Source organism: Aythya fuligula, chromosome 25 (genome assembly GCF_009819795.1).
Source record: "Aythya fuligula isolate bAytFul2 chromosome 25, bAytFul2.pri, whole genome shotgun sequence".
Taxonomy (NCBI): Eukaryota; Metazoa; Chordata; class Aves; order Anseriformes; family Anatidae; genus Aythya; species Aythya fuligula.
The window spans coordinates 4,480,818-4,506,103 of record NC_045583.1 but is presented as its reverse complement, the minus strand read 5'-3'; the positions used below and the strand labels follow the sequence as shown (position 1 = coordinate 4,506,103).

The 25,286-nt window shown below is 59.2% G+C and overlaps 1 protein-coding gene across 1 annotated transcript in view; it reads right to left on the bottom strand.

Moving 5' to 3' along the window:
• Positions 1-2,121: 2,121 nt before the first annotated feature.
• Positions 2,122-25,286, bottom strand: part of CDK18 (cyclin dependent kinase 18) — a 28,698-nt gene continuing 5,533 nt past the window's right edge. Inside the window, exons 2-16 of the mRNA XM_032203439.1 lie at positions 12,060-12,214; positions 7,658-7,803; positions 7,216-7,341; positions 5,994-6,050; positions 5,648-5,762; positions 5,408-5,502; positions 5,261-5,323; positions 5,002-5,125; positions 4,644-4,764; positions 4,279-4,376; positions 3,993-4,098; positions 3,734-3,776; positions 3,163-3,253; positions 2,683-2,760; positions 2,122-2,369 (exon numbers count right to left, since the gene is read on the bottom strand). Of these exons, the coding sequence (XP_032059330.1) occupies positions 2,335-2,369; positions 2,683-2,760; positions 3,163-3,253; positions 3,734-3,776; positions 3,993-4,098; positions 4,279-4,376; positions 4,644-4,764; positions 5,002-5,125; positions 5,261-5,323; positions 5,408-5,502; positions 5,648-5,762; positions 5,994-6,050; positions 7,216-7,341; positions 7,658-7,803; positions 12,060-12,183 (1,422 nt within the window). The 5' untranslated portion in view covers positions 12,184-12,214 and the 3' untranslated portion in view covers positions 2,122-2,334. The remainder of the gene's footprint in view (positions 2,370-2,682; positions 2,761-3,162; positions 3,254-3,733; positions 3,777-3,992; positions 4,099-4,278; positions 4,377-4,643; positions 4,765-5,001; positions 5,126-5,260; positions 5,324-5,407; positions 5,503-5,647; positions 5,763-5,993; positions 6,051-7,215; positions 7,342-7,657; positions 7,804-12,059; positions 12,215-25,286) is intronic.

Below are 25,286 nucleotides of genomic sequence, written 5' to 3'. Positions count from 1 at the left end.
AGAGCTCCTCTGGGGAGGATTTGTAGGAGGAAAGGCAAAGGCTGTGAAAGGATAAACAGCAGCTAGAAGGCCCTTTGTCTTCGTTATCTGATCCCAGATAAGGCAGCCCTGTCTACGGTCAGTGCTGGGCTTTTCCCAACCTTTCCCTCCAGCTGCTGCCCTGGGTGACCTTGCCACTCGGCGAGATGCCTGTCCTATGGGGAGCGCGCTGCTGGGACCCATTTCCCAGGGGCTCAGCTTGCAGGCAAGAAAACTGCCTGAAGACAGGTCAAGCACATCTTGAATGGGGTTCCCGAGAGCAGGAGGAGAGGGCTGCTTCTCCCTAGCTCTGATTGTGCTCAGGGACCTGGGCGCACCAGCACCCGCAGGCAGGGGCACTGGGGACGTGGTGTCCGTGAGCTGGCCGCCAGCTGAGCGGCCAATTTTGGGGCAGGAGCTGGCAATTCTGCACCACGGATCCCTTCCATGCAGAGGAAACTTCCACATAAATGCCTTCATGAAAGAAAAGGTGACAGCGTGAGAGTTGGGACCTCTTCCAGCCAACATTTCCCTCTGCGAGCCTCGCTACCGACGAGCCCCTTGCAGCAGGAGCAGGGTGTAGGAAACCAGGCAAAGCCCTGCCCTCACATCAGGGCGAAATGCGTCACTGGTGGCTGATGGCTATTCATGCTCTTCCCTATCAAATGGAAACAATTAATGAACTATTCAGCCTGCTGTATGCTGGACATACCGAGAAGGGAACCGAGCAGGGATGGGCAAACCTCAAACAATGCAGACGTCTGGATGCTTGTCTAGGACAAACCCGACTTAACAGCTTTGGTCTGATGGGGGGAGCGCAGGGGGTGTCGCAGCGAGCACTGGCACGGGGAGGAGGCGCCTCCGGAAGCCCCGGGGTCTCCTCCTTTATCCTCACGCTTTGCATTCGCAGAGGATCACAGAAGAAATCCCGCACGCATGGCAGAGTGGAAAGGAAAGAGAGCTCCGAGAGCTCGGTGGGGAAGCAGCGGCGTGCGGCAGTCAGCGTCCCCAGAGCACTGCCCTCCCTGGCAGGGTGGCAGGTTTGGACATGGGCACGTCCTGCCGGGCCCAGCACCAGTCACAGCACCCACCAGAGAGTCCCAGCCGTGTCCAAGGGCTGCAGGACCCATGGGTGGGAGGAACGGTCATCCGGGAGAGCCACAAAGGGGACGTGGATATTAAACAGAGGAGACTTCCTGCAGTGCTCGCACACCTGAAGACATTTCAGGCTGGTGGCAGGCTGCAGGGAGAGGTGCAGCAGGGCTCCCTCGCTCGGGCTGGGTTTGGCAGGCTCCTGCTGTGCTCCGTTTGGCACCAGGAGCAGCCCTCGGCCAGCCGAGCGCGCTCACATCTCCACACGCACCTCGGTCCCGCGGCGGCCGCCTGAGCCAGGGCTGCTGCGAGGTGGTGCTGGCTACGCACGGCGAGGCCAGGCAAGAAGGTTCGAGGGATGATTTGCTTCTCCCCGGGTCTATTTCTGGTCCCCACAGCTGAGCTGTGGGAGGTTTGGCACCTCTCCCCCTTCCTCCGGGTAGAAAAGCACTGCGGTGGGTGTGCGCAACGCTTGGGTGCGGCGAGGCTGCATGGCTCGGCTCCGCCGCGGGGCTCTGCGCTGGCACGGGGGCAGACGCGCTCCTGAGACGGCACTGGGGATGGGGTCCCGTCCTGGTGGCCAAACTGGGGAATGCGGTGGTGGCAAGGACAGGGGGATGCCGGTGGAAGCCCCTCTGCTCCAGCTGCTCCCCCCTTGCCAGGATCCAGGTACCGAAGATGGGCAGCGAGGAAGGGGTTGCGCAGGCAGAGGCAAGGGCGCAGGAGGAGGGGGCTCCGAGGCTCGGGCTTCAGCTGCAGTCTCTCTGGTGCCCGGGGATGCAGAGCAGGTTGTCTGAGCAAAGGTACATCTTCACAAATGCCTGCCTGGGCCGAACACGATGCAGCTTTGCAGACACCACCCTCTGCTCACCAAACCTCCCTGTGCCCAGCTCAGCCCCGCAGGCAGTGAGCGGCTCCCCTGGGGCAGGGCACGATCCTGGGCAATGCCAGGGCAGCTGCTCACTGCAGCACCCGCAGGGAGGGTGGCAGCTCGCATCCGACAGGGGCAACGTGAGAACAAGGGGGGGAAAAGGCCCCGAGTCCACCAACAGCGGCTGCTGTGGGCTGTGGGGGCAGGCGGGGAGAGCCTGCGGCCAAGGGCGCTTCATCAGCATCGTCCTGCTGGGGTCGGCAGTGCTGCGGTGGGGCGGGTGGGAGCGTGTTGCTGTCTCCTTTCTCAGTGCTCTGATCTCCATGGTGACAAGGGGAACACGAGGTCCGGGTTTAAAATATGCTCTGCCGCCTGTTCTTCCCTCGGGCTGAGGAAGACAGAGAGACGAGGGTCAGACAGGTCAGACGTGAGCGGTGCTCGGGGGGCACCGAGCCCTGCGGTGCTCCGTGGGTTCTGAGCCTAAGGCTGTGAAGAGGAGGGAGCTGCGCCCCAGGAGCACCCAGGGGTGACTTTGGTACCAACAGGTGATGAGTGAGGATGCCTCAGAGGTAACTTGTAGACTAAAGCAGGGAGCAGGTTTGGTTTTCTCTTACGTGGGTACCCACTGGGAGTAACCCCGGTGCCAGCACGGCCTGTGGTGCCATCCAGGAGTGGAGTCAGTGCCATTTTCCCAGACCTACCTGACTGCTGAAAGGCTGAGCCTCGGTAGCCAGGGTCCTTCTGAAGCTGGATCTCCTTCAGGGAGAAGATGGAGACATCTGGGCAGAGGGGGCAGAGAGAGAGGGGTAAGTCCGGCCAGCTGATGGGATGGGGGGAGCAGGAGGGATGGCAGCGCAGCGCCGCGCCTCCACAGAGCCTTCCTCTTGGGCTCACCCCTGCTCTAAGTCACCCTGCCCCAAAACATTTCTTGTTCTCGCAGCCCCCAGGCTCCCACCCCACCCTGCTGCAGCAGCGCTCGGCTCCTCTGCGCAAGAAAAGGCGAGTGGCAACCGAAAAGCCCTGGCTGCAAACCACCACCCTCAGGCTGCAAACCGCAGTCCCCAGGCTGCCAACCACAGCCCCCAGGCTGCAAACAACCACCTCGGGCTGCAAACCACCAGCTCAGGCGCCGCAGCCACCTTGCTCCACGTCCCCCGGGGCCGAGGGCAGTGCGCACTTACTGTCGGGCAGGAGGTGCACCCTCTCGCCCAGGCTCTTGAAGTAAGGGTGCCTCAGGGCTGCCTCCGCTGAAATCCGGCTCTTGGCTTCGTACTGCAGAAAGCCCCAGAGAACAGGGGGTTACATTCACACCAGGCGTGCAAAATGGCATTTGGTAGGGTGTGCACCATACGCTGTGCACACACCCGTGCGAGGTGTGCACCTAAGCAGGTTGATGTGCTGCCTGGGTGCCGGTGCGTCCAAGCGCTGTGCACACCACTGGGGCACGCAGAGGGTCACCAGTGCCACTGGCACGGGCACAAGGGACACCACACACGGTGTGACCATGGGAGTGCACTGCCCACATCACACCTATCTGGTTTGTGTGCCAGAGGACAGCGGGCGAAGGCTGGCTCAGCACCCTGATGGGAAGTGGTTTGGGACAGCATCCACCAGGCTGCTGCTGTACGGGCAGGGCTCGTTCTGCACTCGCAGCCCCTCTCCTGCCTGGCTCCGAAATCAGCACGAGGGCAGCTGGAGCACTTTGCTCCACCAGAACCCCTCGCCAGCCACCTGGGCCTCTCTAACACTTACCAGAAGGAGGTTCATCAGCAAGTCAATGCCTTCTGATTCCAGCCTGAGGAAAGGAAGAAAAAAAAAGTGGAGCATTACTGCGCCCAGGACACGTTGTCAGAGTCCCTGCAGGGGACACGGGGCAGCTGGCACCTCCAGCACGTGGCTGCATTCGGCTGCTGCCAGCAGCACATCGAGGAGCTGACAGCAGCATCCCCAGCTCCCGTTTACATCCCATGCAACCCCACCGTGCCCTCCGCGCGGGTGCTGCGGGAGGTACCTTGGGGCGTGATTTATGAGCGGCTGGGCTCGGTACTGCGTGAAGTTGTAAGCCTTAAACTCCTCGTTGGATGTTATTCCCGGCCACGTGTCTTCCGTTGGGGTTCCTGGGAGGGGGAAAGAGGGGAACCTGTCGTGCTCACCGGCTGTGGGGTCAAGAACTGTGGCAGCCCCCGGCCGGCAGCGCCGTGCCAGCTCCCCCGGGCGGCCGAGGCTGCGCCCCGGCCCCGCTGGCGCAGTCAGCCGCTGCCCTCAAGTGGGCGTTTGGGAGAGAGCAGCAGACTCACCCAGCAGCCTGAAGATCAAGTGCAGCTCTTCCTTCACCGTGGAGCCGGGGAACATCGGCCGGCCGGTGACCATCTCGTAGTGGATGCAGCCAACACCCCTAAAGCGCAGCAGGAGCGGTGGCGTTAGGGAGAGAGAAGCCCCAAGGATGCCCCATAACGAGGGCTGGGGCTGCTGGGGGGGGGAAATCAGCTCTGACAGGGACAGCGAGGAGCCCCAGGGGATGCAGAACACTCAAGGAGAGCCCACCACCCTTTGGGACACCCAACGCCGTGGGCACGTGCGGCACCGCACCACCAGCGGGATGGGAACACCCGGCTGGGGGCTCGGAGCCCCTGGGGACCCTTGGCTGGCAGCCGTGGCTCACCACATGTCGATGGGCGTGGAGTACTCCGTGGAGCCCAGCAGGACGTCAGGGGGCCGGTACCACAGTGTGACCACCTCGTTGGAGTAGGTTTTGGTGGGCACCGACTTGGCTCTGGCCAGCCCTGAGGACAAGAGGGGTGGGCATTGAGGGAGCGGCACCTTCCTGCGGGGCCACGTTTTCCCCAGAGACGCCTCGAACTCTGCCAGGTAGAAAGCAGCAGCCAGGCAGAGCCAGCTTCAGGAGCACACGCAGCATCGCGTGGGGGCCCTGAGCTGCTCATGAGGGTCCCCCCCATCCCTCCCTGCTCCAAGCTGCTGCTGGAGACCACCCGGCCTCTGCCTCTCCCCTGCCCACCGACCGAAGTCAGCCAGCTTGAGCTCTCCCCTCTCGTTGATGAGCAGGTTCTGGGGCTTGAGGTCTCGGTGCAGGATCTTCCTCCCGTGGCAGTAGGCCAGGCCCCGCAGCAGCTGGAACATGAAGATCTGCGGGGGCAGAAGGGGTTGGCGCTCAGCCCTGGGGGCACAGGCACCGAGAGGCCGAGCGACTCCCAGCCTTGTGGCCGGGGAAGACCCCTGGAAGCTGGAGACACCTTGAGGAGACATCCAGGCCTGGCTCACCTTCACGTTGTGCACATTCATCAGGTTCCCGCAGTTATCGAGGTACTGTTTGAGGTCGTTGTCCTGCAACGAGAAGCACCCATCGGCCTCTCCATCCCCTGCGCCCCGCTACCCGCCCGCAGGAGCGCAGCGCCCGCCGGGACCCACCAGGTACTCGAAGACGAGGGTGAGGGAGCGCTCCGTGTGGATGATGTCGTGCAGGGTGACGATGTTGGCGTGCTTGAGGTTCTTCAGCAGCGACACTGGGGGAAGAAGAGGTGGGTTTGGGGCAGCAGGACCAGAGCACCATGCCGGTGGGACGTCCCCGAGTCCGCCCGCACGGAGCCAGCCCGGGACCCAGCACTGTTCACCAGGGCTGTGACGAGGGAGAGCCCCCCACGCCCTCACCTTCCCGGATGGCCGTGCAAGGCGCCCCTTCCTCGTGCTCCAGGCGGATCTCCTTCAGCGCAACGAGGTTTTCTGTCAGCTTGCTGCGCCCCTTGAAGACGGTGGCGTAAGTGCCCTGGGGGAGAGGGAGGAAATGGAGGGCACACGGGCCATTTATTGGGGTGGCACGATGGTGATATAGCCTGTACCATTTGTAGGAAGGGTAATTTGAAGCTAAAGGGCTCAAGTCCACAGCAAGACTTGGTCTAAACAGTGCTAGGTATTAAAGATATTTGGCTCCATTCTGCCCTTCTGCAGTCCTTTTAACCTAACTTAAAACCTTGGGGAGGGTTCAGCATCTCCTTACCTCTCCCAGTTTGTCCAGTTTAACATAGGTCTCCAGCTTCCCGAAGCCGATATCCGACTGTAAGAGAGAAAGGAAAACATCCCTGGGAGGGATCTCATCCAGGGAAGGATGAGTCTCCAAGGCCGTGGGGTCATGATTGATTTGGGGGCAGATTGATCAAGGCAGGTGCCTTCACGATGTGGATTTGTGTCCTGCAGAAGTGGTGCAGGCGAGCATGAGATCCATCAGAACACCTCCACAGATCGTAAGGAGCTGACGATGCCCTTTCTGTTGGAGAAGCCCGGTGGGATCCTGCCGCCAGCACCCAGACCTTTTCTTGAGTGCTTTCCTACGTGCTGCCCTGTACTGCAACTCCTCTCACTTCTCTGCTCCTCAAATCGAGTGTGAAAGGGACATTTCCCCGTTTGGAACAGCGACTCGTTAATGTATTGCTGGGACCTGCTCTCCTGTACCCAGTGAAAGAAAGGGCAACCACCGCAAGGCAAGGGCTTCAGGTTTCGCTCCCAGCAGACCCCTCACTCTGCACTTCTCTGCGGGCACACAGACCCCTCGGTTAGTCCGGGTCGTTCACGTGCCAAGGCAGGGGATGGCTCCCAGCACTACAGGCCCAAAGCCCAGGGCAGATCCTAGCTCCTGAAGCTTAAATAACAACCCCTGCCATTCTCTCCTCCCTCCCCACGACAGGCACACCGGATCAGAAGACACCTGCCAACACCTCGCCACTGGACGCGTGCTTGCACGTTTGCCAACAGGACACCAGGTTTTTGTGCCTACGTATGCTGATGCTCTGCAGAAAAAGAAACTGAAATGCCAGCATGAATGCAAAGGCTAATTCATTATTTATCAGCATTTGCATTTCAACCAGCAGAGGCTCCAGCGTTCGTGGCACTGCAGGAGGTTTCCACCTCCTCCCCCTGGAAGGGCGCCAGGTGTGCGCAGAGCTGGGTGAAGGAATGCACGGGCCTGGGGATCTGCACAGCAGCGCCTGGATTTGCACGTGTAGGGGTGGCACGAGGAAAGGATGAGTGCGTGCATATGCACAGGGGCAAATGTGCATGGGTTACGTGGGAACGTATTGCTGGGAGTGCGCAGAGAGGGATTTGCGGTGTGTGTGTGTGTCGGTGCAAGGGAGCTTGCACAGGGGGATGTGCACAGGGTGGGTGCTGCATGCACAAAGCAAGGTGCTGTGCCAGCACTGCTTGCTCTGCACACGGAGACTTACGAGGGAAGCCCGCCGGGACATCCTGCTGAGGGGTTTGGGGAACTCCGGGCTCTCCATCTGCAGCTTCTGCAAGAACTCGGGGGGCAGGCGGATGTCCATGGGCAGGGAGAGGCGCTTGCTGACATCCTGCAGAGAGGGGCAAGAGAGTAGGTGATGAAAGCACCTGACAAAAGAGACTTCCAAGGGGCAGCACCCTCTATCCAGAGCTGATATCAATGGCAAAGAAATAGGGACACCTGTGGGACCCTTGGTCAGGGGAAGAGGGAAGGTGTGTGCATGGGGATGCGCTTGGGGCTTTGTCCAGTACCATGGACATGCTGAGCAAGGGCATCAGGGCTCTGAGCCCACCAGATCCCCACAAATCGAGCACTGGCCCTTCCAGCCAGCAGGCAGGTGACAGCCAGAGCTGCCCCCATCCCTCCTGCCCCCCAGCAGCACTTGCCTCCATGGAGAAGCGGCGCTGGTTGTTGTTGCGGTAGCGCACGGCCATCGGGGACTGGCCTTCCACCTCGGAGGGGGAGATGGGGGCCGTGTCGGCTCGGAAGTCCCTGCCCAGGTGCTCCAGCTGCAGGTGCCCTTGAGCCAGGTCTGAGGACAAAGAGAAAGGACAGAGAGCTGCTGGAGTGGCAGAAGTACCACAACAGCCCTTGTCTTGAAGAAAAGGGAGCAGGGCAGGGAGATCCAGAGATGCTCCAGGGCCGCAGGAAAATCCTTTGCTGTCTCCACACCCAGAGGCAATACCTGCTGCTTGCTACAGGCTCCTGGTGCATGGGCCAGCATTCATCTCAGCTTCCCAGCCTTATCCTCACTAACGTCACCTTAGACAAAACACAACGTGCTATAGGGACATCTAGGTGCCTGACCACGGCTCTGGATCTGGCGGTTGTTTATTGCAAAACAAAACACTTAGCGAGATGTGCCATCACCCTGAGAAACACAAAAGCCCTCTTGAAAACCAAACCAACTCAGAAAAATCACTCTCCTCTAGGGACTCCGGGTGTGAAGCCTCATCAAGCCCAAGAAACCCTGAAAGGAGCAAGAAATCGGAACAAAATAAGCCACTGAGCTCCCTCTGGCCTCCGGTTTGAGGCTTGCACTCAAAGCTCCTCACTCAGTAATTAACGGCCAGCTGGTAGGAAGCGAGTTCCCTGATTCATGGGGAGGCAACACCAACTGGGTGTACTGGGATGGAGAAGGCAGAACTGGGAGCTCTGGGATGGAAAAGGCAGCTCTAACTGGGCATACTGGGATGGAGAAGGCAGCTTTCTGTAGGCTGCACAGAGCATCCCTCCCGCTATGCCTAGCACAGATTTGGGCGGCCGATTGCGGCGTGCTCGGGCAGCCAGCGATGATCTCACTGCTGAGGACGGGCGAGGGAGGGCCGGGACCTGGCCGCATGCTGCTCATCTGACGGATGAGAGGTGGCAGGCAAGTGACCCGGGAAAAGATGTGGTTTCCTGCCACGGGCACGGGGAAGAAGGGGACCTGCGAGCTGAGGGATGCGGGGTGCCCTCTACAAACAGCCCGCACCCATGGGTGGGGTGCAGCCCATGCCAGGGGACCCCCCAGCACCTGAAACCGTGCCAGGAGGTTTTGTAGCGGTGGGCAAGGAGGCACAGAGACACTGCTGCGGGGCTCCAGTCCCTGTCCCTTTCTGGCCATCTGCCTGCGCAGGAGCAGCTAGGAAACCTACCCTGAATTAAGCACGGGTACAGAATTAGCGTGGATCAATTAAACTGGATCAAAGCTTTTGAACTTGTTCGCCTCCTAAGCAAATTATCTGAAAGAAAACCAAAGGCCACTTAACGTCTGACCAAACAGAGTTCAACTAATCCCACTTTAAAAGATAGTTTGGGAGAATTTGTGCTGGTTCCTCAGGCCCAAAGTCCTGCTAAAAGATGCAGCCTGTCCCCAAAAGGTGCAAGGTCTGTCCGAACCAGCAGCCCACCAGCTCTTCATCCACAAAAGCATCCGAGGCAAAACCCAAAGGCAGAATAACAAACCGGCCTCCCAGTGCATGTGCAGGGCAACAGGACACACAAAAAAAAAAAACCTGAAAACTACCAGAAGATGAAAACAACACCTAAAACTACACCCAGGACTCGTGGAGATGAGGAGAATGGTGCCCTGGGGCCAGGGGCAGGCTGGATGTGCCAGCCCAGCCCTAAAAGTTTCCCTGACCCCGGGTCCCACAGGTTGCCCTGGGTGCCCAGGACCTCTCCGGGTGCTCACGGGAGGGGATGCGGGGCCGTGGGCCAGCAAACCGAGGGCCTGTCTGGTTCTGCTCGGTGTTTCACGTGGCTTGCAGTGAGCCCTGGCACCCTGCGAATAATGAGGCTGCATGGGATATCAAAGCAAATTAAAGCGAGACCGCAGACACGGCGGCTGCCTTTGACGAGCCTCCTGCCTTTTTTTTTTTTTAATAAATATATTTAAACACTGTCTCTGCCAAAACAAGCTTTGATCTCCCAAGGAAAGGGGCCAGAACCCCTTCACTCCTTCCCTGACTTATAACTTTTAATTACTTTGCTAAGTGTGAACCCTTTTCAAAGCTCTGTTGCGCTCTTGAGGCAGATCTGGGCTTATTCATCCTCCTTCCTCCCCCTCATCCTCACTTCTTTGTGGCCGTGCGCTCCAGAGGCCAAATTTTGGCTCTGATTTATGCCATTTGAGCTGGGAGTCATGCCGGCTCCGCAGCCCTTTTTTGGCCTCAGAGCACAGACCAGGCCGTGGCTGTTCTGGGGCAAAACAGCTCTGGGCACGGGCACGAGCTGCTGCTGAGCACCACCAGCCCTTATCAAAGCCAGGCCCAACGCCTCTGCAGATCCGGAGCACAGAGAGTGCCTGGGGAAGGGCAGGAGGGAAGCCAAATCCCCCTGCCTTCAGCCTCCAGGGGAGCTGGAGCAGCCACGGTGAGGTTGATGCAGAGATGGTGCCGGCTCTTGTTGAGGTTCAGACACTGCCCAGGGCCCAGCCTGGGCTCTCCATAACCCAAAACCTTTCCTCCACCCAAGCAGAGGCTGTGGTGGGGCCCAGAGCAGAGGCACAATGGGGTTGGGGCACGCAGGAGGTCCCAGTGGGATACCAGAGCTCTGAGCCCAGCACCCCTTCCCTCTGCACTCTGCCAAGGTGACATTGCCCACGACGGGATGTGCCCGTGCCGGAAAGCTGTTTGTTTGCTTTTCCATTTGCTGGCTCTGCTTCTCTCGGACCCCCTTTTATCGGCTTCCTAACCGGCAGTGAGGTCGTGGGAACTGGAGGCTGGGGAGAACAGGGTTGGGGACCCCACCGCAGACCCTGGTGGTGTCCTCGCCTTGTCCTCCGTGACTCTGTGACCCCTGAGTGCTGATAACCTGTGACTTCTGATGCTGGGGGGGGAAATAAAACCTGCAAAGGACTCCCCAAGGGGCTGATGCCTGCTGTGAGCAGCGCCCTTCATGTGCCCCCCTCCAGCCCAGGCAGCTCCCACGAGCTCCAAGCCCCCCAAGCAAACCCCCCAGAGGAGCAGCTTGCACATAAACCCCGTTCTCATCCCCTCCAGCACCCCCGAAGTGATCCTGCTCCCCTACACAACCAAAGCATCCCCACCAGCCCCCCCCCGGCCACGAGGAGGGGGGCACAAAACAGCCAGGAGATGCCTCAGACAGACGTGGTTACCGGGGCTCTCCAAAAACACCCACAGCAGTGGGACTGAGGGTGCCGTGGGGGTGACCCCTGGGGGCTGTTTACACCCCCGGGAAACTCAGGGGTTACAGCAGCAGGATGGGGAAATCGCCTCCCCGACAGCCTCAGCTGGCACGGTGGAGATAACGAGCCCGGGCTCAGCCATCCCAGAGCCGAGGTGCCCCGAGGGAGGCAGCAGCAGCAGCAGCTGTCAGCGCCCGGCGCTTTCTTAGCCCCGCACCGTTTTTATCCTCACGGCTTCTGCGCATCTAATTAAGGGCTCAAGTCTAATTATAGCCCCGGCTGCTTGCTAGGGTGTGAGGGGCGGCGTGCGTGCATGAGGAGCAGGGAAGGAGGCTGCGGAGGGGTGATGCTGAGGGTGCCTGGGGTATCTGGAGGGGCACGAGGGGTGCCAGGAGGGGCAGGGATGAGGAAAGGCAGCTCTGCATCAGGTTTCTGCATCTTGCCTTCTGAAGCAGGCTCGCTGGCAGAGACGAGCCCTCCCTGCTGGGCCAGCCGCGAGTGCCAGGCAATTACATCACGGCCTCGGCCCCTGCTTGCAGCACAAGTTGCTAGCAATTGTGGCTGCAGGGCGAGGGGAAAAAAAAATAAAAAAAATAAAATAAAATGTGGACGTGACCCGAGCGGAGCCCAGGGCAGCAGCACATGAATGGGCTGGCCCAGACAGAGCTGTTTTTTGCTGGGAGGCAGCAGCCTCTCCCATGCTGTGCCCGCAGGAGCCAGCCCAGCCTGCCCCAGCACCGCTCGGGGAAGGGCCGAGCACCGCCGGGCTCCCAGCCCTCAGCATCTCCTGCACCCCAAAGGAGAAGGCTGTGGGGCTAGGAGGAAGCTCAGCGAGCCCCAGGTGCACCCCAGGAGCCCTGTGGACAGGCAGCGAGGTCTCAGGATTTGGTGGCAGCGGGTGCCGGCAGCAGTGGGGTCACTTTGGGGTGGGCAGGAGGAGATCCCAACGCTTTCACGCTCTTCCACCTTAACCACAGGGGTGTCATTCCTCTGGGCGCTGTGCAAATACCTGTCCCTCCTCGAGGCTCGCCCTGTGCAGGCAGAAATCTCTCCACAGATCAGGTTTAATAACCAGGTGCTGCTAATCCTGGATGGGGAGAGGAGTGCAGACAAAGGGGCAGCGGCTTTCCACGCGGCGGGGGCCGGGGGCTCCCTACCTTCGTTCCTCTGGTTGTTGAGCTGGTTGAACTGCTCCGTGAACTCCGTCAGCGACTCCTCGATGGTCTCCGTCCGAGGGACCGAGAGCGAGAACCTCCGCTTGAAGTTTTTCATCTTGTTCATTTTACCTCGTGCCCTGAGGGACGGCAGAGCCCTGCGGGGAAGGGGACGGAGCTGGCTGCGGGGTGCTGGGGGGGGGGACAGACCCGCAGCCCCCCCAGGCATTGGGGACGGCAGCACCCAGAGCTGCGTGCCCCCACTGGGATCCCCGGGCATCCTCTGCGCCGGAGCCACCAGGGGAATCAGGAACCTCGTGTCACCAGGAGCTGCCTGCGGTCAGGAGGTGCACGGGGCTTTTTCTGAGCTAATTTTCAGAGATGAGCCCAGGGCAGAGCTGTGGACACTGAGTCACGGCTGTCAGCGCGGGGCATGCCTTAAGAGCGTGCTTGGAAACTCCAGGAATGCCTGGAACGGGGAAAAACGCGGCAAAAGCAGAAGGAAAGCAGGAAAAAAGAATAAGCAGCGAGAGAAAAGGCACCTTCCCAGGTCTCATCTCCCTGCTCTGTCCTTGCACAACCCCCCCCCGAGCCAGCAGCAGGGTGCTGGGGGCAGCCAGGACCAGCAGGGGGGTCCCTGCCCGGGGAGGTGCTCCGAGCTCGGCTTGCTCACAAGCTCTTCCTTGACTCAGATCCGGTACAGGCGCTGGAATCTCCTTAGCTGGAGATCTGATTAGAGCAATAAACCCCTTAAACAAAGGAAACCCTCAAGGGACACATGGCGAAGCGTGCTGTGCCTGAGCAGCCCCACGAGCGGGCTGAGGGGGCTCTGGGCATCTCCACCTTGCCCTCCGTGGCACCAGCACGTTCAGGACTTGTTCCTCCTGCCAAGCACAGACCTGGCAAATGGCCATTGCTCCCCAGAGGTGCTGACATCGGTCTCGCCCCCAACCAGCCCTCGCAGACCCCAACCCATTTCCCAGGGTGTTTCCATTTGACTGCACCGCACTCTTTTAACGCTGCTCTCCTCACCCAGCAGCCCGAGGGGGAATTTTAATTGAGAAATCACCCCTGGGGGCCCAACGGGCACCCAGAGCTACCCGAAGGGGGGCTCCTTCCCGCACCCCACCCCCTGTGAGCCCAGCAGCCCCCAGCCCCCTCCGGGCCAGGAGCCCGAAGCCGCGGTCGCATTCCAGACGGATGCGCTCAGCCGCAGCATCCCCAGCCAATGCATCGTGTCGCCAGGGCGACGGGAACACTTGGGCTGACATGCCTGCATCTGAAGGCTTAAAAGATTACCGTCAGCAACATAAACACGGCTGGCGTGGCTGCCACGCTCGGCTGCGAGGCACGGCCTCCTGCGGCGGGCGCAATCCCCCGAAAATCCTTGGGATTATCCGTGGGATGCACCTGAACGCTGGGGACCCGCTCCCCTCGAGCACCCCGCTCACCTCCCAGCCTCAAGGATGCAAAACCCTAAAGCTGAAGGCCCTCAGTGCTTGCATATGCGGGGGTATTTGGCTGGGGGTGGGAAGAGAGGCCTGAGGCTGCTTTGAGTTGCAAAGTGAGCAAGGAGGATGCCAGACGCATCCACTCCGGGCCTCAGACATTTAAATGTTTTTCTCAGCTCTACAGGAGCAGGCTTTGACAGCAAGATGCTGACGCTAATGAATGCTGCATTAGCAAAGTCTCCGCGCTGGTGCTTTTCTCATGGCCAACAATAAAGCCTCCGAGCAGCCTTGCTCCTCCTGAAGGGAAGGCAAACCTTTGGAGACCGCTTGCTGAGCCCAGGGCTCTGATCCAGCTCCTCACCTTGCAAACTGGGCAAGTTTTACCCTTGAGCACTGCCGGTGAGTGGAAATGCCACTGGTGACAAAGGAACTGGACAAGGTGCAGATGCTCCTGTGCTGTTACAGCCCCCAGTTACCAGGCAGGGAGCAGGGGGAATCCGTGCTGCTCCCAGCAGCTACACCACAGGCTCAAACAAACAAACAAAACAAACTCCCCACATTAACCTCCAGCTGGTCCCAATGATTATTCTTTCCAAATGAGAGCATCCACAAGTTTCCTCACACCTCTGCTGAAGGCTGAGCTCACGAACTGCAGGCTGGCAGCACCCTGAGCCACCCTTGCACAGGCGCATGCAAGGGCGCTGCTCACCCCGCTGCCACCTCCCCTACACCTCACACACAGCCACCAGGGCAGCTTTGGGTTCTGCAGCCCCTTCCTTCAGCAGGGGCACCCTCCTGGGACTAGGGGCTGCTGCACCCCCCTAGCACGCCCGCCGTGCCCGATGGCAGCGGTCACCCCACTGTGATGGGGACAAAGCGCTGCCCTGGCAGGAGGGGCACAGGATGGTCAGAACAAGCTGCAAGGGGGGACCAGAAGGTCAGGAAAGGTGCTGGGCATGAGCTTCGCCCTCTAGGGAACCCCACAACCTCCAGAAGGGCCCTAGAGACCAGGACTGGGGAAGATGCATGGAATAAAACAGGGGAAAGAGCGCAAGGGGTCTTTCCATCTCCTCCCTCTTAGCAGCGCGAATAGCTAGAAGGCAAGCACCTTAGCACTGACAAATTTGTGCTCCAGATTGCTCTGAATCCTTCCCCTCCCTGCCATCGTTTAGCTCCAGGCTGCTAAATATAAACCTCCTTGGAGAGGAAGTGGGGTGGGGGCAAAAATAGCACCGGGAGCGGCAGCTACCTCTGCTGCTCTGCGCGAGCCTGCCCCGCGCTCGTTATCTTTACGGCTCCGTCTAATTGGGGCTGTTCTTTCCAGGCAGCCCTGGACCTGCTTGGCATCTGCCGATGGGGTTCACGTCGAGGCATTTGTCAGGTGGATTTTATGGGTTCATTCTATTCTTAGCCTTCCACGCCTGCCGGAGAGGAGTTTGCTCTGTCACCACAGGGCCGCTCGGATGCAGGTGCCCCACGGCTGGGATTCGGCCCCCCTCCAGCAGCGGTGGCATCCCACGTCCTGCCTGGGTGCACGCACACCGCACGGGCAGGAGCACCCCATGGGGTGCAAGGGGCTCTGTCCCCCCCTGGGGAGGGGGTAACCTGCGGCTGCGTTGCTTTAGGAGAAGGTTTTGGGAGAGGGCATCCCCTTCACAGCTAAAGGGAGCCGTGCAGCCTGCTCCCACGGCACGGATTTGCAAGGAATTGTTGCTCGCGGTTGCCTTTGTGCCCTGAATTTTAGCAGCAGGGCACTAAAGGAAGCAGGGGCACTTAGTGGCTTGCTGCGAAAGTGACACTTGGTAAGCAGGGCGATGAGATCACTCGTTTTACAGCCCCGAGGCTCTCCAGGCTCCCCGGGAATGAGGACGGCCCCTGGCCAGAGGCACCTTGGGGATGGAGGAAGGCAGCCGACATGCCGAAACACGACGTGGCGCAGCGGGGCACGCAGGGGAGAAGCGATCTAAAATGGCAACGAGGAATTTAGGCACCGACAGGCAGAAATGAAATCACTCAGCCTGGACTTTGGCCAAGAACCGGGGATTAAAGCCAGCCGCGTGAATGATCTGCATTTACTGTAAGACAGTCAGATAGTAAATACTTGGCTAAAACACTTCAAAGAGCCCAAAGCCGAGTCCCGCCAGGGAAGCTAATCACATGCTCGAGATGAGATGTTAACAACTCCTTAAACGCCGCGTTCAGAGCCACCTTCACTGCTCTAGCACCGACTGCTTGCTGGTTTTTGGTGAGCTATTCCCACAGGCACTCGGGCTGCGACTCTCCCCACGAATCTCCTGCATTTGCACAGCAAACCCCCCTGGCTCTCCGCTGGGAAGCCAAGGGGCAGGTATTTTCAGCACAGACAAACCATCTTCAGCATGTGGAGCTCTCCCCTTCCTCCTGCAGCGCATTGCAGAGGCTCGGAAGCAGGGCTTTCAAGCCACAACCACTTTACTGCTACTCACAAATAAGTCTCTCTCTCTCTTTTTTCTTTCTTTTTTTTTTTTTTTTTTTTTTTTTTTTTTTTTTTTATTGTTGCCGTTTTTAACAAACTCCTGCCCTCGTTTCCCAGCTGAAAAGGTGGAAGGCTTGGAGGGAATCGTCTGCTTTTTTCAAACCCCCGAGATTACCGGTTGTGTTTACAAGGCAAAATGAACAGCCCCATTCAGCAGTTCCAGCCCCTGCCCCTAGCTATTGGGTAGCGTGGATTCGCTGCTCCCGGGAGTATCGGGGAGATGGGGAATTCTGCTGGTGGAGCCCTATTTGCTCTGCAAACACGGCTATCGTGCAGCGCTGCGTGTGGCGAGAGGGCCGAGCAAACACCGCGCCGTGGCACCAGCTGAATACGTGCCCCTGCTCACATCCAAGGCCTGGAGCACGAAGTCGGAGCGACCAAGAGCTCAGTGGAGCAGCCCTTGAGCCCTCTCTGTGGAGCAGCAGGAGCCGAACCCACTTTGCTCCTGGCACGAGCCCCAGAGCAGAGGGAGGGCAGGGAGAAGCGGTGCAAGAGCGGCTCCTCCGTGGGACACCTCCTCCTCCTCCTCTGCTCTCATGGCCTTACAGGGCCAAAGCCAGGTCCTTGGAGGAGTGCTGAAGGGAACAGGGAGAGATTCAAGGCTGGGAGTCAGGCAGAAACCGCAGCTGGCCTCGGGGACAACTCCAGCAGACATCGGGGCGATGCCGAATTTGCTGCAGCAGCTGGGAATCCCAGCGGGGCGAGGGCAGAGGGGCAGGGAAGGATACCAGCCCCTGACCACCACAGCAAGGTCTCCCCGGCTGCTCAGCTGTCGGCACAAATTCCTCCCTGGGGTAACGAGCTCCCAGCCGCTCCCTCCCTGGGAGGGATGCCACGGAGCAGAGCACAGCCCAAGCACCAAGGAACATCGGTTTGGGTGGCCAGAGCTGCTCTGAGAACCAGCGCAGCCCTGCAGAGAGGGGGCCGCATCCTGGGAGCCCCTGGGACAGGCAGCCCACCCCACAGCCACCACCTGGACCTTTTCCCGTGTGGCTCTTTGCAGCGATGACAACCAAAAAGGGGAGAGGTGAGGGGAGAGAGCGAGGCCAGCTCTCCTCCTGCACATTTGCCTCCTGTTGCTGAGCTCTGCTACGCGGGGGCCCTGACATTTCCCTGCCACGCAGGAAACAAAGCCCCCGCCAGGAGGTCGTGGTCCTGCAGGGGAGGGAGTGCAATCAATTCCTATTAATCTACGGGAGCCCTGTAGCAAACGGCAAGCCCATCATCCCAAGGCAGAGACTGCGCTGGGCATGATTGGAAAGGAAACCTTGGGCCTCCAGGGAGTCCATCCACCCTCGTGTCACAATTTTTCTCTCTCCTGTACTGGCTCCCATGATTACAACAAATGCAGTGCGCCAGGAAGGTGATTACAGCAGCCAGGAGTTCGCTGCCCTCTCTCCTCACATCTACTGATCAAGGGAAGCCTTGGGAGGAAAAATGACCCCGCAGCAAGCGCTCGAGGCTGGCTCCCACCCCAGCTGTCTCCGCATGCCTCGCCTTCCCCAGCTGTAAGTGGGGAATGACGATGCATCCTGCCTCCCTTCTCATTTCTTTGCCTCCTCCTTGGTCACAGGACGCTCACAGCCTGGTTTGTGGGGCGCACGGAGGGCTTCCACCCTCCTCTCCGCAGCAGCTTCCCTTGGTGCCAAAGGACATTGTTGGAGAGGAAACAACAGCCCAGGTGAAACTCCAGCCACATGGAGCACATACAGCCCTGAGCCCCAAAACACAAAGCCATCCTGGGAAGGTGAACGCTACAGACAGCTTCCCGCAGCCCCAGCCTTTCTAGAACCTATAACCTATAACCGGTGCCTGATGCACGGCTGGGAGCAGAAATCGCCGCCGCTCTGCTTGACGCGGCTCCGCTCCCGGTTGTCTCAGTGCTGACAATGAGCCCAGTAACACGAGCGCACAAAGGAGGGTTGTTCTGCCTCCTGCCGTGCCCGCAGCCCTGCGTGGTGCAGCCGGCAGCTCTCCCTTGGCTCTTCCCTCCCCGGCCCGTGATGAGATCAGGGCAGCGCCCAGGAGGGCACTAAAATGACCCTCATTATTCCGGCAGCCACGAACACTGGGTGCTTATTCCTTGGCAGAGGACAACCTGAGAGAAGTGTCCAGTGTTCGGCTGCATCAACAATAGGCTGATAGCAAGCAGCTCGCCCACTGCAGCAGGACCTCAATGCCTGCCTTGTTGCTGCCTGGGAGCCACACAGAGCCACCCGAAGGTGCCCGTGCCAGCATCCCTCTGGTACCATCACTGTCTCCAGGGGATGAGCAGCCCGGTGTCCGTCAGCCCATCCCGTGCTCCAGCAGATGAAGTGCTGCTGCTGCTTGGCTCCAGCTGCAGAGCAGACCCTCAGGACTAGCAGTAGATGCACGAGTCTCGGCACAACCGCACGACTTTCTCTGTCTCAGAGCCAGCCAGGGCTGCGTTGGGCTCCAGGGGATGCTCCCTCTGATGCTCATCTTGCAGCAGGAGCTACTGAAGTTACTGAGGTTGAATTTGCTGTCAGCTGGGCATGCAGGGCACACGTCCCACTGGCAGCACTCACCACGATGGCAGCACTGCCCCACGGTGCCACACCACGGCCAGGAGACCTGGGCTGTAATGAGCTGTCTGGAGGCAAAAAGCCAGGGCAGCAGCGCTTTACAGCTCGGGTGTGTTCCTGGAGGTGCTGCTGATCTGCTGCAAGACATTTAGCTACTGTCACCCCTTTTCCATGAACCACGTTCTCCTCTCACCCTTTTCCTGCCCAGCAGGCGCGTCCCTGCCAAGCATCACGCCGTGGCGAGCAGCTGCTGGGAGAGCAGCACAAGTAATTACCGGAGAGGAACACTCGCAGCAAAAGCCAGCTTGGTTCTTGCCTTTTATGACACTCAGCTGGTTACTGGCTGACAGTCAACTAACAGCACCCAGACTGCACCCCAGGCAGGTTGGCTCTTCCTGCTGTGCCACCAGGAACTCGCTGGGACGCCCGCCGGCACCTCAAGAGCCCCTTGAGATCCGGGGTTCTGTGCTGCCCTCTCCCAGCATCACGTCCCAAAATGCTGGAAGGCTTCCAAATATACAAGCGCAGACAAGAAAGTGTCCACCAAGCCCACTGAATGCTCCCAAAGCACCAACCAAACGCTGTCCCCCCCATGGCAGTCAGAGGTCCCAGGCAGCTCAGAGAGCCAGCGCAGGGGGGTGCCAGCTTCCAGCTGCCAACGAAATTCGCTGTCAGCAGCACAAAGCCCCTTCTTTTCTCTCCAGCAGTGGTTTAACCTGCGGCTCAGGCTGTCAGCACCTGCCCTGCCTTTATTGACAGGTGGGAGGAGGATCCATGCAGGAGGGGATCCCTGGTGCAGGAGCACCAAGCCCCTCCGAGCCTCCCCCCAGCACACCTGCGGCTCTGTGCCGCTGGAGGAAGCCGCACCACGCTGCCACCCACACCCAGCACGGGGTACGCAGAGTCTGCCGGCTTCTTAATTGCTGTTTTCTTTCCTTGTCTTTTTGTAATTGGAGCTTTCATTCCCTCCCCAGCCCACACAGAGCTCCCCAGGCTGCGAGCTCGTACGCTGCTCTGCAACTGCCACGCAGGTGAGCTCACGGAAAGCCAGGAGTTGCTTTCCTGCTGCGGTAACAGGAGCAGCCATCTCCCTACCAGAAAATACTCCAACTTTACCCCTACTTTCATCTACCAAGCCCTCTCTTCCTGGCACAGGGCTGCAAGGAAGGCCACCAGCAAAGGCTGAGGGAAGCCAGAGGCAGGGGCTTGGACCTGCTGCCCATGGCCATGACCACCACGGCTGGTGCCACGCTGTCCCTGCTCCAAAAGCCACACTGGGGGATCGCACAGCCCTGCCCAGTCCTCTGCTGAAGGCATTCCTGGGAGGGTATTTAAGGAAACAAATTACATCCTGTACACCCGATGCCGCATTTCTCAAATTCCACGCAACTACGTCGGAGGAAACGGAGGGGGACAGCAAACAGCACGCACCAAAAAGGTGGAGAGGAGAAACAAGGGCCAGACTCCCACAAAAAGCTTTACCAGGGGCAGTGTGGCATCAAAGGGTCTTGGCATGACCTCATTTTCCAGAGAAAATAGTTTTATCAAAGCCAGAAGCCCAACGTTTGTAAGGAGCACCACCACAAGCACTCAGAGCAATGAGTAGCTCCGCTCTTCTCCATGCGTTTTCGAGGAGAGGAGATAAAAGCGCACGGAGTCCAGCTTGCCCTGCTCTGCTGCCACGAACCTCACTTCCAAACCCTCCCTCTGCCCCTCGTGTTCCCCACCCACTGCAGATACCTGGGTCTGTGCCACTCAGCCCCCCGGGAGGTAAAACACCACCTCGTGCACCCAGCCTGGCACGGGGAGGAGCTGCAGAGACTCCGCAAACGGCTCCGTGGGGGATTAAGGCGCCTTCCTCCCACTGTGAGCTCAGACCCACGAGCTCCTTGGAGCCAACCCCGCTAATAAAGCAGCCCCACGGCACACGTGGACGGATCTTTCTGCAGCAACAGGAAAAGAAATGAATGAAAGGAGCCGGTGTTCCTGGCCTACTGCTCCCCGACCCGGCACCAGCTGCTGGGGGGTTCTCCCCAGCCCTGCGCCCCGCAGCTGCGGTCTCACCGCCTTGCATTAGGCACATAAAACTCCTTGCAGCAGGGCTTCAAATCTGTTTTATTTAAAGCTCCGGAACAGTCACATGATAGCAAGGTAGCGAGCAAACACTGCAAGTCTGCTTCCCTGCCAAGGATTGCGCTAATCTGGTATTTAATCTTAAACCAGTTGTGCACCCATCCTCGGAGGGCTCTGCGCACGTGTGCCTGTGCGTTTCTTGCTCGGAGACGCAGCCACACAGGTAGGAGCACAAGGAGCCAACGCTTGAGGAATCGGAGGATTTCAAAGCACAGCACGGGCTGTAATTACTCCTGGCATCCCCATCTCCTCCAGGATGGGAGCAGCGATGCTGTGAGCCCTTTCAGCCCCTTCTTACCAGGGCTCCCGCAGCGGTGCTGAGCCCCAGCCGGGGGCAGCACTGTAGGGCTGGGGGGGGGGGAGTTGAGCAGCCCTCTGAAGCAGCAAGGGGGGTGTTAAGCAGCCCCCCAAACCTGCAGGTGGCTGCTGGGGATCCCAGTGAGATGGGTTACGAGGCACCGGACTCTGCAAGAGCTCTGCCTGGGTGCTGGGCTCCCCCGTGCCCCCAGCCCAACCTGAAGCTGGCAGCTTCTCTCTGGGCTCTGAGGGGAGCCGAGTGTCCCTTCCTCTCCTCCTCTCCTCCCGTGGCTTCCCAGATCTCAGTGCTGATACAGCTGCAAGAACGCCGGGCGCCTTCTTTCTGCGCATGAACCACTTTGCAAAGAGCCAGGGGCTGGGCAGCGCAGCGAAAACCAGACATTGTCTGGGCCACACGCAGGGAAGGAATAACGCAGAAACAAACAGATTTTCACAGTAGCAAATGTCTCAGGGAACAACCGGCGCAAGCAAATGAACCTGGTCCTCAGATGGTGCAGCTCCAGATGGGATCTGAGCACAGCAGTCGCCAGGAGATGGGCAGCTCCACGTGCCTGAGGTCTGGGGGTTGCCAACCAGGTTGTGCCCAGACCCCAAAACCCTTCTTAGTAACAGCCTCAACCCTTCTCAGTAACGCCCTCGTCCCCTCCACCAGCTTCCAGTGGAAGAGCCAGGAGAGCAGAAAGGCAGGAGGCTGGTGCGAGATGCAGCGAGCTCCCCGTGCTTTGCTCCTCATCCTCATGTCCCCAGATGTCCTGACGTCTCCTGGCAGCCCAGGACGAGACGTGCCAGCAGCCTGGACTGTCCTGCTACATCCCAGGTGCTGCCTTCCAGGGAACCCCACTGTCCTTCAGAGGAACCCATCCAGCTGCAGCTAACCCCCACCACCACAGATTTTCATGCTAAACCCCACGCCGACCTGCCTGGGTACCAGAGGGAGATCTCCCAGATGTATAAACAGATTAAACACGCCTCGGTGCCTGCGAACCTCTGCTCACTTCCCCGTGGAGGGCAACATTTCATGCATATCTGGGAACTCGGCGAGCGCTCACTGTTTAGATAAACCTTGTTCCGTATTAAACTGTAAATAACGTCTGCTCTGCCAAGCCAGGCCCCAGCTTGGCGTCCTGAAAGCTGCGGAGTCAGTCACGAGAATGGCAGACAAAGCAAGTGCAGTTGGTGGTTTTTAACAGAATCTCTATTTTCTGAACCTTGTTTTCCCCTCCCATGTCATCTCTTCCCTCCCAAGCCCCCTCCCTGCTCCTCTTTCGGCCCCCCTGCAGTTCTCATTGCAGGCTGGCTCGGGCTCCCCCAGCTTCGTCGTCCTTGACAAACTCAAGGCATTTCTGCACGAGTCTTGGAAGCTGGGGGAGATAACAGAGTGCAGAACGAGATAAACAGAGGGGAAGAGAGGGAGGGAGGGAGATCTCTGCAGGAAAGCACACGGCTGGGCTCACCAGTCCTTGGCACTGCTAGGGAAGGGTAGGAGCTAGTGGACACTGTGGCCTGCATCCTCCTGGCCTCTTGTAGGACACCAGCAGGCCTGAAATGATTTCAGACGTATCCCCCCAAAATCAGAGCATGCCCACACCTCCACGTGGTGCTCAGCAACAGGCTGGTAGAGTCCAGGGGGCTCCAGGCTCAGAAAGGGAGATGAGAAGGGACTACATCAGGCAGGAGCGCTCCAAGCTCGCTCACTTGTATTCAGCCCTGCTCCTCTCCTGCCTCACAAGCCGATAAGCCGTGTGCCTCACAGAAACCGCTCGAGATAAGGAAGGATTATAATCCTGAGACCCAAAGAGACAGGAGATTTGGCCGGTGTTCACACGGCAGGCCGTCAGCTGAGCCGTGCCGCCCCCTCCCACCCAATTCTCCTCTCCTGTGCTGCCTGCGCCCACCGCAACCCCCTGGCCCGCAGTGCCGCTATCATGGTGCGATTAGTTGCACAATTAATCGTTAATAGGAAGGGATTGGAAGGGATTAAGTACTTAAATAGAACACACGCTGCTAATGGTAATTTATAAAAACACACCTTCTCCCTCAGATACTGTGCCACGCTTTCAGGGAATTAAAAACGACCGACGTGGGCCTTTTTCTCCACACCTCCTGCGCAGAGGAAACGCGTTCCCATCCCCGTGGAGCTGCAGCCTAGGGCTGGGAGGCTCTGGGCAGCACAGCACACCCCAGTCCCAGGTCCCTAGGGACAGGGCAGCAACCAGGAGAGCTCCTCTCTGCTGGGGCTCTCAGGGTTACTGCTGAAGCAGGAGGATGGATGGTGCTGGGAGGGTTGTGCTGCTGGTGCTGGGTACAACCAAAAAGCATTAGAACTGCTGGTTCTGCCTCCTCCAGGCTCCCAAGCAGGTGAGGTTCCCCTCTTCATCCCATCTCACGCACACCGATTTACACTGCAAATAGAGTTTGCTGCCTAAAAACCCAGGTGCTGGGAGGCTGCCCAGGTGCTCCAAACCATCCCAACCCTTCTGAGCCCCTTCAGAGGGCTGAAAAATAATTTGGAGGCACCTGGTAAATGCAATGCTCAAACCGTGCTGCTGTGGCTTTGGTCCCTGTGTCCCCACGTCCCCTCGGCCACAGCCCTTGGTGCTGAGCAGGACTTTTCATCCAGCCTGCGGCAGCCCCGGCAGCCCATCCTCCCCAACCTCCACCCCACGTCAGAGCAGTTTTCTGCCTTGCATCAAAAGCCAAACAGGCGGAAAAACAAACCCCTTAGCTCTTCCGATCGGGGCAGTCTGAGCCATCCCTTTGGGGTTTCTTGCCTCGACCACACAAGCCTGCAGTGTGACTTGGCCCTGCAGAGGTTTCCTCCGCACCGGGCAGCGTTTCAGGCTCCTGCTCTTCCTCTAAAAGCAAAATACACCAGGGCTGTGCCAGCTGATGGGCTCTGCATGGGTCCTGCCCCTGTTCCATCTGCTGTGAGGGATGACACGGGCTCTGCAGGGTCCCCTGGGACCCCAAAGGATGTTCAGCTCTGCTCGGGGCACGTGCCATCATGGGCAGTCCCCCCGGTGCAGCTCTGCTGGCAGCCCTGAACCTGCTCCCGGGACAAACGGAGGCTTTCAGCCTCCGGGGCTGCTCGTTTCCCTCCTCTGGCCAGTGCCACGCTCCCAAAACACACGGTATCAATGCTGCCGTTGTAGAGGCAGATCACAAGGGCTGCAAAGCTCGCCCCTAGATGTGGTCTTCTTCAAGCAGGACCTTGGCAGACCTGCAGGAGAGGCTCTCCCTGCTGCCTCCGCCCGGGATGCGGCTGCTCCCTGCTCTGGATGAACACTGGCCTTCAGTCCCCTGGCTGCAAACACTGAAAGCAAAGAGCAGGCAGAGGTACCCAGCTGGGTACGTCCCTCCTGGGAGCCTGACGGGCAGGGCTGCAAGTCCGATACCACCAGGATGGGCAAAATACAAAGGACAGATAAGAGCAGGCTGGGATTTGTGAGATACAGCTTGTTCCTGACCGCCCGTACTTCCTGCAGGCTGTGGCACAGCAATTACTGTGCAGTAGTTAGTTAATAATTACAAGCTGACCGGCCCTTGGGAACATCCGTAGCAGATTCTCCTTGCTCTTAAATCACTGCTCCCATCTGAGGCACGAAGAACAGATGCTGGAAAGGTTTTTATGCCTAAAGTAACACAGGAGCAGTTCCTCACCCCTCTGATGACTTTGTTTGAGGACAGCCAAGCCTTTCACCAATACCTCAGCCAAGCAGTGAATTTGGCCACTTTCCCCTCTTGGAGATGGGATGGGACCGAACTCACCCAAACCCAAATAGCGGGTAGAGCCAGGAAAAGCATCCAGGACATCTAGCACGGGATCCGGCCTCCAGACCACTACCTCAGCACCATTTTCTTCTTCATTCTGCTCTTTATAGAGCCTGGCTGCCTTGATTTGGCATTCTGGGAGCAGACCCTGCCTGAGCCTCGGCAGCACGCTCCCTGCCAGGCCACCGGCGCTGCTGGCACTGCAGAAACGAGCGGGTAGCTTCTAGCCCTCCGTGCCATCTAGGTGACAGCACACATCACAGCACAGATCCTACAATGAAACTGGAGAGGATTTGCGATGCTCACAGCCTTAGCTGGTGGCAAAATCACCACGCCCTTTGCTGCTGTGGGTCCCCTGACTTCAGCAGGGCAGCGCTGACTTGCACTCGGGTGCCTGGTTAAGCGTGGCATGGAGCAGTTTAACACACTGACACAGGCAGGTGCAGCAGGAGGACATTTCCTGGGTAAAAAGAGGTCACCTGAGCAGCTACAACAC